The 18,996-nt window shown below is 49.7% G+C and overlaps 2 protein-coding genes across 2 annotated transcripts; one reads left to right on the forward strand and one right to left on the reverse strand.

The window, feature by feature from the left end:
- The first annotated feature begins 1,694 nt into the window (after window positions 1-1,694).
- On the forward strand, window positions 1,695-14,332 carry Dhx16 (DEAH-box helicase 16). The gene is made up of 20 exons (XM_051187394.1): window positions 1,695-1,970; window positions 3,092-3,336; window positions 3,429-3,594; window positions 4,037-4,093; window positions 4,592-4,846; window positions 4,958-5,161; window positions 5,245-5,439; window positions 6,029-6,139; window positions 6,252-6,367; window positions 7,488-7,698; window positions 7,877-7,975; window positions 8,083-8,235; window positions 9,765-9,905; window positions 9,995-10,157; window positions 10,243-10,361; window positions 10,486-10,553; window positions 11,490-11,652; window positions 11,731-11,892; window positions 12,863-13,036; window positions 14,116-14,332. The coding sequence occupies exons 1-20, from the start codon at window positions 1,764-1,766 to the stop codon at window positions 14,242-14,244; spliced, it is 3,138 nt and encodes a 1,045-aa protein (XP_051043351.1). The 5' UTR covers window positions 1,695-1,763; the 3' UTR covers window positions 14,245-14,332.
- A 52-nt stretch (window positions 14,333-14,384) lies between these two features.
- Window positions 14,385-18,849, reverse strand: CUNH6orf136 (chromosome unknown C6orf136 homolog). The gene is made up of 6 exons (XM_051187395.1): window positions 18,660-18,849; window positions 16,846-17,247; window positions 16,397-16,485; window positions 16,020-16,220; window positions 14,748-14,817; window positions 14,385-14,663 (listed from the first exon to the last, which is right to left on the reverse strand). The coding sequence occupies exons 1-6, from the start codon at window positions 18,729-18,731 to the stop codon at window positions 14,550-14,552; spliced, it is 948 nt and encodes a 315-aa protein (XP_051043352.1). The 5' UTR covers window positions 18,732-18,849; the 3' UTR covers window positions 14,385-14,549.
- Window positions 18,850-18,996: the final 147 nt, after the last annotated feature.

Here is an 18,996-nt window from a genome sequence, read left to right on the forward strand (position 1 = left end):
TTTTTATTTGGTGTGGATGGGTGTTTTGCCTGCACCATCCTTCTTGCCTGGGGTCTGTGGAGGCCAGAATGCCTCAGACCTCCCAGAACCTTCTGGGGTCTGGGAATCAAATATGTTCTCTAGACGAGTAACCAGTGTGCTCAACCATTGAGCCATCTCTCCAGCCCCTTCTCTTTCTCTTTTTAAATTAATTATAATTATGTTTTGTGTTCTTCCAGCTCACACAGCCCCCCCCCCTTTTTTTTTTTTTTTTTTTTTTTTTTTTTTTTTTGAGAGTAGATCCTGGATAGATTGGAATTCAGTATGTAGAACTGACTGGCCTGGAACTCATAGAGATCTTTCTGCCTCTGCTTCCTGAGTGCTGAAATTAAAAGTTTACACCACAATACCCTACTTTTTTTTTTTTTTAAGTCTTTAAAAAGACAGATGAGGCTGAAGAGATAGCTCAGCAATTAGGAGAACTTGTTCTTGCTGGGGTCCAGATTCAGCTCCCAGCACCCATATATAGTGGCTCTTGACCATCTATAAATCCAGTTCCAGGGAATCAGACATTTTCCTATCCTCCCTATGCGCCAGGCACACATACGGTACACAGACATACATGTGATCAAAACATTCACAAAATCATATGTGTGTATGTGTGTCCCATTGTGGTTGATTCACACATTTAATTCCATCCCCAGGGCAGCAGAGACGTGCAGATCCCTGAGTTTAAGGCCAGCCTAGTCGCTAGAATGAGTTCCAGGGCAGCCAGAGCTACACAGAGAGATCCTGTCTCAAAAAACAGCCATTAAGAGCACTCTATGCTCTTGCAGAGAACTTGGTTTCAACTCCCAGCATGATGGCGCTCCTGTAACTACAGTTTTAGGATATCCAACGCCCTCTTCAGGCTTCTGAGTGCTATACATACTGGAAAGTAAAACGTTCATATATACATAAACAAAAAAGCAGAAAGAAGGGCTGGAGAGACGGTTCAGTGGTTAAGAGCACTTGCTGCTCCTACAGACAACCTGGTTTGGATCCCAGAATCCACAGCATGCAGCTCACAACCGGCTATAACTCCAGTTGCAGAGAGGCACCACATCCCTGATCTAGAAGGGCTCTAGCACACACATGGTGCAGATATGCAGGCAAGCACACATGCATATACATTTTTTTTTTAAAAAAAAATCTTAAGATACTGGAACTCCCACATAATTTACATATTGTTAGTTAAGTAGCTTTAAATTATTTTTTTAAAATATTTTTAATTATGTGCTTGTGTGTGACTATGTGAGAGTGCAGGTTGTCAGTAGAAGCCAGAGGTGTTGGATCCCCCTGGAGCTGGAGTTACAAGTCGTTGGTTTTGAGGGATGTGGGTGCCAGGAGTAGAACTCGAGTTCCCCAAACCTGATTTCTATTCCTTTTATCCCACGCTATGGAAACACTTTCTAGTACTTAGGGCCTGGAGAACTTGCTTGTGTTGACTGAGCGCAGCATCGGGGCACGGACCATCACCGGGGGCGACAGAGAGCTTTCGCTGTGAGAGTCCGGAGTCTGCGCGATTTGAACCCTCCCAGCCACCGTTAAGTTCTGACCGGAAGAGCTAACCTCTTTCCGGGTTTCACGGGTCTGGAAGCCAATTTAGGGCTACTCAATCCGTCAGTCTGGAATAGCAGTCTCTACGGCAGCCCGTGCGGGGCCGAGGCGCTGCGCACCCCTCCTGGCCCCGCCGCCGTCCTGGCCGGTTCGGTTGCTGTGCGCCGGAAGCGGGACGCGTCGCCATGGCGACGCCGGCGGGGCTAGAGCGATGGGTGCAGGAGGAGCTGCACTCAGTGCTGGGGCTGAGCGAGCGGCACGTCGCGCAGTTCCTGATCGGCACGGCGCAGCGCTGCGCCTCGGCCGAGGAGTTCGTGCAACGTCTGCGCGACACCGAAACTCTGGACCTTGGCGGGCCGGCGCGGGACTTCGCGCTGAGGCTCTGGAGCAAGGTGTGTGCCGCCGGGCGCCATCCACTAGCAGCTACATTAGACCGCTTCACGTACGCACGTCTTTTGTTTAGAAATGGAGTGTAAGCTAGCTGTCTATTGTAGGATAGCTTGGAACTTTCGATGTAGTACACGGGCTGGCTTCGAACTTGCTGAGAGAGAGCCTCCCATAACAGAGAGATCTACCACTCCTGGTTCTGCCAAACATCTATCTTTTGGCCTCTGTTACCTAGGTGCTGGGCGTACAGCGTTGTGGAGGAGACTTAGTTAGGAGAGAGGGATCTGCAAACATGCTTAAACCCAGAGCCCTGTTAATTACAGTACATACAGTACAGCCCCTCCAGGGCTGAGGATGTATCTCAATTGGTAGAGTGCTTGTCTAGCATACAGTAAGCCTTGGGTTCAATCCCAAGTACTAGGGGAAAGTCGCTGGGAAGGGTACGTTTGTGGGGATTAGCAATTAAGCAATTGGTGGAGACAGGAAGAGATGGCTCAGTGGTTGCTCTTTGAGAGGGCTTAAGTTTCCAGCAACCAAGTCTAGTGGCACACAACGACCTGTGATATTACAGCTCCAAGGGGATCTGATGTCTTCTGGCATTCGCCAGGTACTCATACCCATACACATAAGTACATACAAAATAAATCTTAGAAAGAAAATGGGTTGTACAATGTAAACTCCTTGAACTCTGGGCCATTTTTTAAAAATGCTATTGTGGGACTGGAGAGATGGCTCAGAGATTAAGATCACTGGCTACTCTTCCAGAAGTCTCTGATTCAATTCCAAGCACCCTACAACTGTCTGTAACCCCAATACCAGGGGATCCAACACCCTCACATAGACTCAATGCAGGCAAAACACATGCACATAAAAATAAATCATTAAAAAAACAAAACAAAACATTGTGTTTGTATGTCCATGTGTGAATGTCAGAGGACAACCTGTGGGTGCTGGGTCTTGCTCTCCACCGTAGGGTGCTTTTCAATAATCATTTGCTAACTGGATCCCTGGAAGGAAGCTGAGGGCCTGGTTGAGCTGACAACATGGGACAGTGAATGATAAAGACTGGTTTGAACTGGAAACTGAGGGCAGGAGCTGTTCACACTTGCTTGTTTTCTGCCGACAGGTCCCACGGAAGGCTGTGGTAGAAAAGCCAGCTCGGGCAGCTGAGCGTGAGGCCCGAGCCCTGCTGGAGAAGAACCGATCTTACAAATTGCTGGAAGACAGCGAGAGTGGTGAGGAGGCTGTGGGCAGAGATGCGAGCAGCCTCCAGAAGAAGCGGAAAAGACGGAAACACCTCAGGAAGAAGCACCACGAGGAGGAGGAAGAGGAGGCAGAAGAGGTCTCTGAAGCAGGGAAGGGGAAGACAGGGTAAGTCAGAAGTGAGGAGAGAGGGAAGTGGTTGGCTCTAGGGATGATAAGCTTTCTGGGCACCCCTCTTTGATCTACTGGGCTGGGTTCAGGGACAGTAAATCACCCACGGAGGAGAAGCCAGCCTCAGAGGATGAGTGGGAGCGGACAGAGCGAGAGCGTCTTCAGGACTTGGAGGAACGGGATGCCTTTGCAGAGCGGGTTCGACAGCGGGACAAGGACAGGACCCGCAATGTCCTGGAACGATCAGATAAGAAGGTAAAGAACATTGGGTAAATCTGGATTTGGTTGCAGAGATGTCTCTGGGAAGACAAGGGTTGTCTGTCACTAGGGTTCCTGTGTGGGGAAACAGGGTTCTCTGGGCTTTCTGGCTAAGGGTCTCACTGTCTGGTTGAAATCACAGAGATTCTCTGGGCGTTGGTGGCACATGCCTTTAGTCCCAGCACTCAGGAGGCAAAGGCAGGTGGATCTCTGTGAGTTCAACACCAGCCTGGTCTACAAAGCTAGTTACAGGATAGACTCCAAAGCAATACAGAGAAACTGTCTCGAAAAACCAAAAGAAAAAAGAAAAAAAGAAAAGAAATCACAGAGATTCTTCACTGAGAAGGGACAGTGAAGAACATTGGTCATTTTGGGGGGAATAGTTGTAGATGTGCATATCTTTGACCTCATGACCCTCTTACGTGATTTCTCCTTCTAGGCTTATGAAGAGGCTCAAAAACGCCTCAAGATGGCTGAGGAAGACCGGAAAGCCATGGTGAGACCCTGGGTTCAAGAAGCAAGATCCAGGGTTGGAGAGATGGCTCAGAGCTTAAGAGCACCGGCTGCTCTTCCTGGGGTCCTGAGTTAAATTTCCAGCAACCACATGGTGGCTCATAATCACCTCTAATTAGATCGGGTGCCCTCTTCTGGTATATAGACATACATGGCAGCAAAACACTGTGTGACTAATAACTAAATACATTAAAAAAAAGCAAAACCCGAAGACAAAAGGAAAACTGATGGAGTGGTTGGTGAAATGTGGGTGGGTGATCAGTCTCTAGTGGAAGGGGTCTGGCTGATAGGAACCAGGAGGGAAGTCACAAACCCTCCCAGTGTGAGTAAAACTTGGTTTCTCCTGTTTCTGAGACTTGATGAAGCAGCTAGTACCAAAAGGCCTCCCTGCTGCCTCTTGCTAGCTTTACCACATTCCTTATGTAGAGAGCTGTGTTGTTGCTCTGGTAGATCGAGGATTTGCCTGTCCCTCCTCACCCAGGTCCCCGAGCTTCGCAAGAAGTCTCGTCGAGAGTACCTGGCCAAGCGGGAGCGGGAAAAGCTGGAGGACCTGGAGGCAGAGCTGGCTGATGAGGAGGTCCTGTTTGGGGATGTAGAACTGAGCCGCCATGAGCGCAGGGAACTCAAGTACAAGCGACGAGTGAGGGACCTGGCCCGGGAGTACAGGGCTGCTGGCGAGCAGGAGAAACTGGAGGCCACTAATCGATACCATATGCCCAAGGAGACTCGAGGACAGGTGAGGGGGGCCCTGCCTACTCATGGGTGAGGCAGCGCAGCGGCTGGGGAGGAGGAAGTGGGCAGCTGGGGCCACCCTTCTTCAGGGCCTTGAGTGTGTCTCTCTCCGTAGCCAGCTCGAGCTGTGGACATAGTGGAGGAGGAATCAGGTGCCCCAGGAGAGGAGCAGCGGCGCTGGGAGGAGGCCCGGCTGGGAGCTGCATCTCTTAAGTTTGGGGCCAGAGATGCCGCCGCCCAGGAGCCCAAGTACCAGCTGGTGCTGGAGGAGGATGAGGCCATCGAGTTTGTCAGGGCCGCCCAACTCCAGGGTGACGAGGTAAGAGGAAGAGTCTAGGATGTCTCCAGGGCCTCAGATGAGGGTGGGTACCGGGTACCTCAAGCTCCCATCCTCTTCCCCAGGAGCCATCGTCAGTTCCACCCCCATCAGCCCAGGCCCAGCAGAAGGAATCCATCCAGGCCGTCCGCCGCAGCCTGCCTGTGTTCCCTTTCCGAGAGGAGCTCCTGACTGCCATTGCCAACCACCAGGTCCTCATCATCGAAGGCGAGACTGGCTCCGGGAAGACCACACAGATCCCGCAGTACCTCTTCGAAGAGGTCAGTCATCATATCATGTCACTAAGGGCCCAGGCCTTGAGTCCAGTTCTGGCAGACCTGTGTGTAAGGGTTGGAAGAGTTCTGTCCTGTCCCGTCTGTCCCCCAAGTCCTGAGGCTTTTCAGACACATTCAGATCATCCTCTCTGCCATTTTGTTCTCACTGCCTGCAGTCACATCCATGCCTGGTGTGAGTGAAGAACATACAGGTCTTCCCTGCCATCAGGGAGAGAGGAAAAACATAAATCTGAACCTTGTGCGCCTCAACCCTGCATGGTCTTTTTCCTGCTTTCCCTCACAGGGGCAAGAGAACTAAGAATAAAAACACTTGTTTTCCTACTCTCTGACCTCCTGTCCCACCTTGCTTCTGGCCTTTGCCTCAGCCAGTCTGTCCCTGGTCAGTTCAAGTCGAGCAGAGCCTTGACTGTAAGTAAAGGTCTGCAGGGCTAGTTCAGCATCCCCCTGGGGACCCTGGTTTTCATCTTGTCCATTCTTTTCTGGCTTTCATTTTTCATCCGTTTTCTTTTCCTGCCTTGCCTGGCTTAAGCCAGTGTGTCTAGCAGAGGAATACCTCTCTCTCCTCTCTTTCTAGGGCTACACAAAGAAGGGTATGAAGATTGCTTGCACCCAGCCCCGAAGAGTGGCGGCCATGAGTGTGGCTGCCCGAGTGGCCCGGGAGATGGGTGTGAAGCTTGGGAATGAGGTAAGTTTTTTGGTGGATTCAGGAGAGGGAAGCCTCTCTCATGTTGCTTTCATGGTCCCACATCTCAGGTCTGGGCATGGATCATTCTTTTCTCCTGTTTGTCTCTGGCCAGGTTGGCTACAGCATCCGATTTGAGGACTGCACATCAGAGCGAACAGTTCTCCGTTACATGACAGATGGGATGCTACTACGGGAGTTCCTCTCTGAACCTGACCTTGCAAGCTACAGGTACACACTGGTACCTGCCTCTCAGTGGATACCACCACCTCACTCCTCTGCTGCTTACTCCTCTCTGAGATTCTTGTTTTCTTTAATCTTTTTCTTCCCACAGAGCCAGTCAGCTGACATACGCACTCAACTCACAAGTTCTCTTTAGTGTTTTGAGACACGGTTTCATTCTGTAGCTCAGGCTGGCCTGGGACTTGTTATGTAACCTGAGCTGGGACTCGCTATGTGGGTCTCAGCAAGAGCCACCTCACCAAGCAGGGTTTCCTTTAAGGCATGGTCTTATTTCCACTTCTTCCATTGAGAGTAGCTGTTCTGACTGGCGCAGATGTACCTGACTTGTTCTAGTCCTGGCTTCTGGACTCTTCTCTGCCCTGTTGCCTTCTTCACATTTGAAAAAAAAAAAATGTGTGTGTGAGAGAGAGAGAGACATGTGTATGTATATATGTGTGTGTGTATGTATGATGCATGTGTGCATATATATGTGTGTTACATTGTATATGTGTGTGTGTATGTGTATGATGTATGTATATATGGTATATTTGTGCATATATATGTATGTGTGTATGTGTTTACATTGTGTATATGTGTATGTATGTGTGTATATGTTATATATGATGTGTGTGTTACATTGTATGTTTGTGTATGTGTGAGAGTGTCTTATGCATGTGTGTATGTATGTGTATGTTACATGTGTGTATATATGTGTGTGTTACATTGTATGTTTGTGTATGTGTGTATGTATGTGTATGTGTGTGCTATGTGTATATGTGTATGCCATGGTGCACATGTAGGGGCTCAGGAGAGAGTTTGCAGGAGTTGGTTGGTTCTCTCCTTTCACCCTGTAGATCAGGGATCAGGCTCAGGTCATCAGGCTTGTTGAACATTTTACCAAAGCCATCTTGACTGCTTTTCTTGGCCAAGGCCAGGATGTGCTGCAGATCACAGAACCCTGACCTTGTTCAGCATCTGTCAGTCACATAACAGGAACACTTGACTTTTCCTTGTCCAGCCCCCATTCACCTCTCACTCCCTTTCATCCAGCTACCTGCTATCAAGTCCTGCACTGCTCAGAGACGCCTACTATCCCTGTCCTTCACCACTCTCCCATTGCTTCCCCTAGTGTGGTGATGGTAGATGAAGCTCACGAACGGACCCTGCACACAGACATTCTCTTCGGGTTAATTAAGGATGTTGCTCGATTCCGACCTGAGCTCAAAGTCCTGGTAGCTTCGGCCACACTGGACACTGCCCGATTTTCCACCTTCTTTGATGATGCTCCCATCTTCCGAATCCCTGGACGCAGGTTTCCAGTTGACATCTTCTATACCAAGGTGCCCCTTGGGAGGATGGGCTTCATTGTGAGGCAGAGGAGCTAGGGCCGGTTTAGGAGGCTGTCCAAGGGAAGGATCTCATGGGACACCCATGTTGTGGGGAAGATAGAAGATACACTGAGCAGGGAGAAGAGCCTGAGCAGGCGGCCCTCTGTGACTGAATCTTCCTCCTCCATAGGCCCCCGAGGCTGACTACCTGGAAGCCTGTGTAGTGTCTGTGCTACAGATCCACGTGACCCAGCCCCCTGGGGATATACTAGTGTTCCTGACCGGACAGGTGTGAACTGTGGTGGGAAGTGGGTGGAGTGTTTCAGGGAAGGTTGGGGCTGGTGTGTAGACTCTGTGACTCTAGGTCTCCTGCCCTCCTGCCCTGTCTACATTCAGGAGGAGATTGAGGCTGCCTGTGAGATGCTCCAGGACCGCTGTCGCCGACTGGGTTCCAAAATCCGGGAGCTCCTGGTGCTGCCCATTTATGCCAACCTGCCTTCGGACATGCAGGCCCGCATCTTCCAGCCCACACCTCCTGGGGCCCGAAAGGTCAGTGGGAGAAGCAAACCTTTACTCTTTCCCCTGTGGCCCACACAATGAGTGTTGAGTGAGGCATGTGTTGTCTCTGCACCTTGTTTGCTAGGCTGTTGGACACAGATGGGGAATAGCTAGGCTCTTACCTTCCAGCTAGAGAGAGATGAAATCAGCATTAGCTGAGAGATAGCAAGCTTTAAGTTCCATGGGTTGAGGACGCCTTTGTTTGCTAGGACAAAGGATTTGAGTGAATCTTTGAGAAAAGGGTTGGGAAGTCCCATAGGAAAGCCGATGTGTGTTGAAGTCTGAGAGGCATGGGTTTGGGAGTCTCAAGTGGTGTAGCAGAGGACAAAGCTGAGTAGCCACAGGCTAATTAATCTATGTATCTATCAACCATCATTATCTATCTATCTCTATCTATGTGTTTATCAATCATCATTATTTATCATCTATCTATCTATCTATCTATCTATCTATCTATCTATCCATCTATCTTGGTTTTTCAAGACAGGGATTCTCTATGTAGTCCTGGATGGATACCTGGAACTCACTCTGTAGACCAGACTGGCTTCAAATATATCCACCTGCCTCTGCCACCCGAGTGCTGAGATTAAAGGTGTGTGCCACTACCATCCAGCTGCACTCAGCTTTTAAGAACCAAATGATTTTAAGTAGAGTCCTGACCCTCACTGAGTAAATATTTATTGAGGGCTTGGAGATGTGGCTCCATGATAAAACACTTGCATAGAATGTTTGAGGCTCCAGCATTGAGGCCCAGCACAGGCTGCATGGGGAGAGAGGACTGAGGTGAGGATACACTGATGGGCAAAGTGAGACTTACAGTCGGATGGGAGGAGACACTCAGTGGGCTTGTAAACCTGTATCAGCCTGTGTTGAGTTCAGTGAAGAGATTCAGAGTAGTATGGGAACATGGAAGCAGACTCAGGGCTGAAGATGAGAAAGGGCAGGAAGCTGTTCTCTAAAGGCCAGGGTAGAGGGAAGAGGAGGGAGGACCCAGGCTGCTGTCTGGGAGGACTGCTCTGCTGAGGGGAGGGCTGGTGCAGAGCATCTGATAGAAGGGCCTGCAGGAGTCTTGGGGATCGAGCACATGGATGACGGCAGAACAAGCCCTGGGGAATGAGGAAAGGTGATTGATGTGACCAGAGAAGCAGCCATAGGTGAAGTAGCTCAGGCCGTGAGGGGTATAGGTTGACCCTGTAGTTGGATCTGGGTGTGAGTTGGTGGGTGAGCAGGCTGTTAACAGAAGTGATGTGTGCAGACAGGTATGGGATGGTGGTGGGGAGGTGAGGACAGGGTCCTGGACATCCCCATCTTCCATCTCTGGAGGGAAACTCTACATTCAGTTTCATTTCTTTATTATGCCCCTGCTTACTGCCAGCCCCTACCTGTCACCCTGCTGCGTGTCTCGCCTCATCTCCTGACCTCTGGACACTGTCTCCCTTTGCACTGTCCCTCACTACACTGAACTTTCTCAGGGTATCCACGTGGGCTGCGTCACTGGGTGACTCTGTCCTCTCACTTAGGTGGTTGTGGCAACAAACATTGCAGAAACGTCGCTCACCATTGAAGGCATCATTTATGTGCTGGACCCAGGGTTCTGCAAGCAGAAGAGCTACAATCCCCGCACGGGCATGGAGTCTCTCACGGTCACACCCTGCAGCAAGGTCTGCCTGCATCTCCATGAGGACGAGGGAGACAGATTGGTCCTCCAGAGAAAGCTTGATCCTTGTGTTTGCCTCTCCTACCTTTCCAGGCCTCAGCCAATCAGCGAGCTGGCCGTGCAGGTCGGGTGGCTGCAGGGAAGTGCTTCCGCCTGTACACAGCCTGGGCCTATCAGCATGAGCTGGAGGAGACCACAGTTCCTGAGATCCAGAGGACAAGCCTGGGCAATGTGGTGCTGTTGCTGAAGAGTCTAGGTGACGGGCTGCCTGCATGCAGACTCTTCCTGACGGCCTCGGGTGCTTTTGTAGGGCCCTCTTCATTCTTTATTCCTTTCTCCAGGGATCCATGACCTGATGCATTTTGACTTCCTGGACCCTCCACCTTACGAGACCCTGCTGTTGGCTTTGGAGCAGCTTTATGCACTTGGAGCCCTCAACCACCTGGGAGAACTCACCACGGTGAGGAGACAGCATGGCCTGGGACAGGATGAAGGAGAATCTGATGGTGATGCCAATGGCTCCCGTAGTGGTGGGTGGAACCTGAGGGGAGACCGGCCTCACCTTTCCCTTTCTTTTTTTTAAGTCTGGTCGAAAGATGGCCGAGCTGCCTGTGGATCCCATGCTGTCTAAAATGATCTTGGCCTCTGAGAAGTAAGTCTGCTCACCTACCCAGCTCCTGGCACCAACTGGCCACATCTCCTCAATCTCAAGTGTCATCTCTGTCTTCTTTTTCCATCGTGGTCTTTATTTAAGAAGACTCACCACCCCTTTCGATGCCCTAGAGGGTCTGTGAGTCACTGTTCTGTCCCTGATTGGGATGGTCAGTGGGCACAAGTTGTTAGTGCAGGTACAGCCCAGGGCCAGTCATTGTAGCAGAGAGAGGCAGAGGCAAGTGGACTCCCTGAGTTCTAGGCCAGCCTGTATATACATAGAGTTCCAGGCCAGTGAGAGCTGCATAATGAGACCCTGCCTCACAAAATAAACTAATTAATAAAATAAAATCTGGGACCCTGTGTGGTGTCTGCTGCTTCTGGAACTTGATTCTCCCCAAGGCTTCAGGACAGGATTTAATAGCTAGGTCTGTGTGGAACCATCTATAAAAGATGTCAACAGTTAAATGCACCAGTTGCTCTTGTGAAGGACCTGCGTTCAATTCCCAAAATGCACATGATGGCTCATAACTATCTTTAACTTCAGTTCTTCTGACTTCCACGGGCCTATGGCACACAGACGTACATGCAGGCAAAACATTTTATACATTTAAATAAATCTTTAACAAAAAAAAAAGATGTTCCTTTGCTGTGCCTGAGATCAAAGATCTCAGCAGGCTGGGTGGCACACACCTTTAGTCCCAGTGCTCAGGAGGCAGAGACAGGTGGATCCCTGAGTTCAAGACCAGCCTGGTCTACAGATCAAGTGCTAGGTCAGTTACATACAGAAATGCTGTCTCGAAAAACATGACAATAAATAAATAAATAAACAAACAAATAAGTAAAAAGAGGAAGAGAGAGAGATCAGAGACTCTGTCTGACCTCGTTTGTTCTTTGATGTCTTGCTTTGGCCTCCTCTCTTGCTGCCCTCCATTAGGTACAGCTGTTCAGAAGAGATCCTGACAGTGGCAGCTATGCTGTCTGTCAACAACTCCATCTTCTACCGGCCTAAAGACAAGGTTGTCCATGCCGACAACGCCCGTGTCAACTTCTTCCTTCCTGGTGGGGACCACCTGGTTCTGCTAAATGTGTACACACAGGTCACTGGGCAAGTGGGAATTTGGGAAGTGTAGGATACTTCTGTTCCGACATGTACTAAACACCATTCATCCTCACAGTGGGCGGAGAGTGGCTACTCTTCCCAGTGGTGCTATGAGAACTTCGTACAGTTCCGATCCATGCGCCGAGCCCGGGATGTGCGAGAGCAGCTGGAGGGGCTCTTGGAGCGTGTGGAAGTTGGCTTGACTTCCTGCCAAGGAGACTACATTCGTGTGCGCAAGGTCAGTGTTTCTGTTGTTAATGTTTTGTCTTTTTTCTCTCCTTCTCTTTTAATTTTTTTTTTTTTTTTTTTTTTTTTTTTACAAGACTGGGTTTCTCTGTGTAGCCCTGGCTATACTGGACTCACTCTGTAGATCAGGCTGGCTTCAAATCCAAGAGATCCACCTGCCTCTGCCTCCCAATTGCCAGAATTAAAGGTGTGCACCACCACCTGGCATCCTGTTGTTTTCTTTCATGTGTGTATGTAAGTATATGTGTAAGTCTCAGTGGACAACCTGCAGGAATCACTATAAGATAAAACTTTTCCTGGGCAGATGCTACACACATCTCTTACCACTGATAGGGAGCCCACAACAGTCTAGCTTGGTGAACTAGTATTTTATTTGGGTTACTCATAGGAATATGAGCAAAGGATTACTGTGTTACTTAAAGGAGCAGAAATGACTCAAAGGCAGCTGCATCACCAAAGCCCACCCCACTATGGGTGACAGCTCACAAATCTGGGAACCTAGAGTTTACTGTATAGCCTGCAGGCAGCTCAGTAGGTTGGAAAGTGTCCTTTACAAGTGGCTCAGTTGTTTCTTCCAAGCAGCTGGTCAGGCCTCTAGAGTCTTCTTTGCAAATTGGCATGTCTGAGGGACACAGCAGGAAGGGACCTAGTGAATCTGGTCAGGTTTGGGACCTCCTTGAGCTGTTTTGAGTTGTTTGAAGAGCTGCTCTGCAGGGTGGTATGTTTCCATCTTCTCAGGGAAAACTGTTACCCAGCATACTCCCTTCCTCATACACATCAACTTCTGAGGGCATACCACAGTTTACCTGCCTCAGCTCTCTTCCTTGTTTACCAGAGCCCATTCTTCCCCAGACAGCACATGCCAATGGTTCTTCCTGGATTCCTCACCTTTCTTGTTCAGCAGATGTGGGAAGTAGAAGCCCCAGATGATGCCTAACCTTACGTTCTTGCCTGCTCTGTAGGCCATCACTTCAGGTTATTTTTACCACACAGCAAGGCTGACTCGGAGTGGCTACCGCACAGTGAAGCAGCAGCAGACTGTGTTTATTCATCCCAACTCCTCTCTCTTTGAACAGCAGCCACGCTGGTTGCTCTACCATGAGCTTGTCTTGACCACAAAGGAGTTCATGAGACAGGTAAGGGACTGTTGCTTGGTTAGATGGGCAGAGACTGGGGAGACAGTATGCTGGCATCTTAAGCTCAATCTATATTTCTGGGACTGTCATTGAAACAAGGCCTGTTAGTTTAGCATAGGGTCAAATGTAATCAAACTTAATGTATGCTTGGGATGTAGCTCGGTGGTACAGTCCTTGGCATCATTATTGTAACTCATTCAATAGATAATCGAAGCTGTGCCTCATGGCACAGGTCTGTGGTCCCTGGTGCTCAAGAAGGTGAGGCAGGAAGACAATACATTCAAGGTCTTCCTAGGTTAACAGTGAGGCTGGAGAGATGGCTCAGTGCTCTAGAGCACTCACTGTTCTTGCAGAGGACCTAGGTTCATTTCCCAGCACCCACAGAGCAAGCAGCTCACAACTGCCTGCACTCCAATTCCGGGGAATCATCTATCACATCACCCTCTTCTAGCCTCTGCATGCACTGTACTCGTGCACATACTTACACACCTACACACACATAATTACAAGTAATAAAGCAGAGCTAGAGATGGCTCAGCAGTTCAGAGCATGGACTGCTCTTCTAGGAGACCTAGGTTCAATTCCCAGCACCCTCATGTGGCTCACAATTGCCTCTAACTCCAGTTCCAGGGTATCTGACACCCTCTTCTGGTCTTCATGGGCACCAGGTATACATGTAATATACAAAAATATGTGTAGGCAAAACACTCATACACATAAAAAGTCCTTTAATTGTGGAAAAAAAAAATAGAGGGTGTGTTGGAGACCTCAGTGAGTCTTCTGTAGCAAGCATGAGAGCCTCAGTTCATAGCCAGCATCAATAAAGTGTGCACTACAAGCTGGGACCACAGAGGCAAACGGAGCAGATGAAGTCTGCCCTAAGGGACAGGCTCTTCTCGGGGTTCACTAACCTGCTATCTTGAGCAGGTCAGGGTGTGTCTGCCCTACCAGCATGAAACATAGTCAGGTGTCTTTTCCTTGCCCTCAGTCAAAGGGGAAGAAAAGCCTTTCCTAACCACACAATTAAAATTGTGGCTTGGAATTGAAGGAATCCTATTGACCTCTGCTTCCTTTTATAGGTATTGGAGATTGAAAGCAGCTGGCTTTTGGAAGTGGCTCCCCACTACTATAAGGCCAAGGAACTAGAAGATCCTCATGCTAAGAAAATGCCCAAAAAAGTAGGCAAGACACGAGAAGAGCTGGGCTAGAGGATGACAAATGGACTGGACCACACAGCTTCCTTTTCCTTCCATACTTTATTTAATATCTAGTAAATAAAATTATTTTTGGAATGAAGTGTGTGGAAACTTTGAGGCCCAGAGAAAGTGACATGAAACTCTACCTCAACGTTGCTTAAACTTTATTATTTACAAATTAAATTACACAGCAGCTTTACACAGCATGAGATGGGAAGGAGGGTGGAGGGAGGTGGCTGGCTCTCGACATTCTTGTCCACCTTCACCTCCTCTTGTGCGTAGCAAAGTCTTCAGTGATGGCTTCACCCAAGTGTGCATCAAGCCTTGGGACACATGTGTAAGTTCGGCTCTGGTTCTGACAGCCCCAGGGCCACCAGAGCTCCCACTAGCAGCTTTTTCACAGGCGCTGATGGTGAGTGTGATGGTGTCAGCTGCAGGGACAGGTTAATGGAGGCTGGGGAGGAACACAGACAAGTTCTGCCCTCCACCCTACCCCACCCAGTCCCAACACTCACCTTGTCTAGGTGATGGCGACAAATGAGGCCACTGGAATTTAGGTAGAAGGTGGAATAGGCATCAAAGGTCCTGGAGAAGGGAAAAGCTTTTTGAGGGCACTGAGTCATCCTAAGGCTTGATTAAAGTATTTGTTAAAACTGGTTCCTAAAGTTTGCCATGTATACCAGATCCATCTGGTAAACTGTTTTGATTTCCAGCTCTCGGCTGGAATACTGGGACTATCACAGTCACTCTCCACTGTGCCCAGCCACCTAGGAACTTCAATTCCTCATGCTCAGGTTATAATCAGAGCAATTACATCAGACTGCCACTCAATAGAAGACCTTAGAATATTCCACTGTGCGGCAAAGTTGGTGAAACACTAGTTGTTTGACTGTGTGTGGAGGTGGGTAAGTGCATTCGTCCTGGCAGAAGACCATTTGGGGAGTCGATCCTCTCCTTTATGGGCACTGGGTACTGAACTGAGGTTGTCAGGCCTGGAGGCAAGCACCTTTACTTCCTTATTGGCCCAGAATCATTCATTTAAATGCCTAAGTACAATGGCAGAGGCTGAGCCTAGTAATTTGGGAGGGATAACCCATGTACTTCACCCAGGGTTGTGAGACTACATTTAGGATGCAGTACTTTTGTTCCTTTGGTTTTTGAGATGGTTTCACACAGTTAAATTTGGCCTTTACTCCTGATCCTCCAGGAAGCAGGAATACTTTGTTCAGTTACTAAGATTTATTATATTTGCCAGATACAAGTAGCATAGGAAGAAACTGAAATCCAAGGATTTCTTTTTTGTTCTTCAGAGGCAAGGTTTCTTTATGTAGCTCTAGCTGTCTTTGAACTCAAGAGATCTGCTTGTCTCTACCTCCCTAGTGCTGTGATTAAAGGTGTGTGCCACCACCACCTGGCTGGGGTTTGTTTCTTAATGAACACAAAAATTATTAGTTTTATTAAAAGTAGACTGGGCCATCGAGACAGTTGCATGAGCACAGGTGCTTTTGGGCAAGCCTGTGGACCTGAATTCAATTTCCAGGATCTACACAGTAGAATGAGACAACTGATTGTCACAAGTTGTCTTCCAAGCCTTCACTTAAACGCTATGGTATGTACTACTACCCCATGCACATAAACACAAATATAATTTTTTTTACAAATTACAAAGAAATAGACTAAAATAAAATCTCTACTCTCAGGAAAACTACAGCCAAATCAAGACAAGATGACCAACTTTCAACACAATAATTTTAGGGAAGCCACTGCAGTTCCGGGCCCCCTCTTACCGGTAAAGATCCTCTTTATCACGCCTGTAGAAACGCATGAAGAGCATGTGTATGGGCAGACCTACTAGACGCCAGCGGGCTTGCAGGGTCCAGTTCTCAGGGTGGCGGGTCAGCTGCAGAATCTCCAACCGAAACTGTGCAAAATAGTTCCAAACCAGGAAGCGGCAAAGGGTCAGGGACATAACGTACCATGTACGGCCCCTGTGAGAATCAAAGGGACAGGAATATCAGGACTTGCAGAACTAAGGAAGCCAAGCTGGCTTCTGTCCAAGGAGTGGGTAAGAGTCAGTCTCAAGCAGCCTAGATAGAACCTTCTCTGAGACAAGGCTCGTGTTTAGCACTGGGTCCTCTTCTCCCTCCCTTGCCCCAAATCTCACTTGGTGCGAACGTTCAGGATCTCATTGATGAATTCCACATCCATTGAATATAGAGTGTAGTCATGTGAGCGAAGAAAGAGGGTAGGAAGCTGGGAAGAAGAAGATGGAGTGAACTCAGTGCGAAAGAAAAAATCCCATTTCAGGATACACATAATTTAATTTTGAGGCAGGGTGTATAGCCCAATTTGGCCTTGACCTTGGTATCCTCTCCCCCCAACCTCCTGTCATCGGTTTGGCTTATTTTTCAGTTATCTACTTTTAGGGTTGTCTAACTTCCACTCCCACCTGAAAGGTCATCTCCAATTTAACTGTCCTTCACTCAAACAGAAGGACAGTCGTTTCCCCAGGAAGATATTTCACGGCACAGTTATATGCCTGCCTCTTGTTGCCAGGAATTCAGTTGACTAATTTGTCTCCATACTCTTTCCCACTACCAATGAACTGCTTACCTCTTGTCTCAGTTTCTCATGCATGACAGCCAGGTGTTCCTCCATATTTTGATCTCTTGATGGAGTGACAGGGGAAGGGTGGGGAGCTCCAGGAGCTTGGAAAGGTATCCAAGCCCCAGGGTGGGGACAAGGGGGTCCCTCAAAAAGGCTCCTAAGCCCATCCAGACAGCCATTGTGCAACTCAGGTCCTGGTCCCTCCTCCCCCTTTCCCAGAGGAAGAACCACCCACAATGAGTTGAGAGCCTGGACCTGACAGAGAGGTCGTGGAGGAGCCTGAGGAAGAGGGTGGGTGGGAGGGTGTGGGGGTGTGAGGGACCATGGAATAGGAAAAGATGGAGAAGCGGGTGGAGTGGCATGGGGCCAGAGGGGTGGGAATGGTAGAGCCCGAGGAGAAAGCTGGTCCTAGAGAAAGAGAACAGAAAGAAGAAAAACAACAAAAAAAAAAAAAAAAAAAAAAACAAAAACAAAAAATCAGATGTCTAAGCGAGGCATGGCGGTGTAGGGAGACAGAGGCAGGACTGCCGATGAGTTCCAGGCCAGCCAGAACTACACACAGCACGACCTAGTTTCAAAAACAAAAAGATCTGAAGACTGTCTAATGCTTCACCCAAGTTGGGCTGTTAACAAGCTTCAATCCCACCTGCACTTGTAGAAGGGAGAATTACCAGAGGTAGGGGTAGGCTCATCCTATCTCTAATGAAGACACCGGGAAAGAGGACAACGGTACCGGTGCCACCCTCCCCAACTCTAGGAAATGTACCTTTTCATTTGTAATCCCTCACTATTTGGAGCCACTTTTGCATCTCTGACTCTAAGAATTGTAAAAATATATCTTATGGGGGCTGGAGAGATGGCTCGGCAGTTAAGAGCACTGACTGCTCTTCCAGAGAACCAGGGTTCAATTCGCAGCAGCCACATGGCAGCTGACAACTGTAACTCCAGTTTCAGGGGACCTGACACTAATGGCAAACCACCAATGCAATAAAACAAATTCCTTTAAAAATATGCATTATGAACGAATGAAGAACCGGTTTATGGTATCATGGATGGAATGATGTGACTTATAACGTGTTCATGACTCTGAAACAGCTACGCAGGGCAAAGAACATCCAGGTGAAACCTCCAGGACTCTTTCCCTACGCCTCGGTTTCCTGTGAATGGAGGACTGTGAGGCCTGCAGAGACTTTACAGGAACATAAATGTGCATTAAACCTCACCATCCATAAAGTAGGACGTAAATACAAACTTTTATCATTTTGGGCCTCACTGAATGACATAATCCTGGCCAACTGTCGAAGCTTGAACTCCTCCGGTCACTAACGTTGTTACTGCAAGGATGGCAGGCATCCTGCGTCAAAACTGACTCCAAGTCCCTTTGACTGCCAAGGAACCCCAGGGGCGGGGGTACCTTGGTGCCTAGCTTTGCCCTCCGGGAGCCTTCCCTGCCTGTCAGGGGCGTGGCCAGCACCGTGGAGCCCGGACCGGTTCGCGGGCCAGCCTTGCCAGCAGGACCGTTCTGCAGGTGCACCGCAGGCCCGCAGTTCCGGCCTCCCCGTCCTGCCTGCCCTTCAAATCACCTCCAGGCACAGGTAACGGCGGAGGCTGGGGCGCGAAGCGGTACCGCAACGGGCTCGCCCGTTCCCGCTGGCCCTGAGCCCACAGGCCTCCACCAGCCCCGCGCCCCCTAACGCGTGCTGCGCCGGCCCGGCTGGGAAGGGGCTGCAGGGGCCACTGCGCCTGCGCGGCCCGGCGCCCCGCCCCTCGCCCGGCTTCGAGGGTCTCCGTCCGCCCCCGGACGGCCGCCTCCGCCTCACCTGGGGTCGAGCCTGGTAGGCGCGGAGGCAGGGCCCGAGGCGTCGGGCGGCCCCCCGGCTCGGGCGGTACATGGTGTTCCGAGGCTGAGAGGCTCTGCGCCTCCCGCGTCCCGTTTCCTCGCTGGGCGGTGCGCCCCGGGCCGGCTTCGTGATGGGGAAGGAGGGAGGGGGCCGGGGCCGAGGGAGGGAGAAGGAGACACCGTGCGCCTGCGCAGTATGGGCCCGTAGCCGCCTGAGCTGCCGCTGCGCGGGTGCGCGCCTGCGCGCTCCGAGAACGCCTGCGCAGCCTCTTGGCTGGCCCAGCAAAACCTTGAGTGACTTTGAGTTGAATGCTTTA

This window comes from Phodopus roborovskii, unplaced genomic scaffold, assembly GCF_943737965.1.
Source record: "Phodopus roborovskii unplaced genomic scaffold, PHOROB, whole genome shotgun sequence".
In the NCBI taxonomy this organism is placed as follows: domain Eukaryota; kingdom Metazoa; phylum Chordata; class Mammalia; order Rodentia; family Cricetidae; genus Phodopus; species Phodopus roborovskii.

Bases quoted from the DNA above. Each gene is read 5' to 3' on its own strand.
- Dhx16 (XM_051187394.1), top strand. From the start codon at position 1,764: ATGGCGACGCCGGCGGGGCTAGAGCGATGGGTGCAGGAGGAGCTGCAC. The intron at 10,158-10,242 runs GTGACGGGCTGC...TCCTTTCTCCAG, and splicing joins GCTGTTGCTGAAGAGTCTAG to GGATCCATGACCTGATGCAT. The intron at 10,554-11,489 runs GTAAGTCTGCTC...GCCCTCCATTAG, and splicing joins ATGATCTTGGCCTCTGAGAA to GTACAGCTGTTCAGAAGAGA.
- CUNH6orf136 (XM_051187395.1), bottom strand. From the start codon at position 18,731: ATGTACCGCCCGAGCCGGGGGGCCGCCCGACGCCTCGGGCCCTGCCTC. The intron at 16,486-16,845 runs GTAAGCAGTTCA...TCTTCTTCCCAG, and splicing joins ATGAGAAACTGAGACAAGAG to CTTCCTACCCTCTTTCTTCG. The intron at 14,818-16,019 runs GTAAGAGGGGGC...TCCCTTCTCCAG, and splicing joins GATAAAGAGGATCTTTACCG to GACCTTTGATGCCTATTCCA.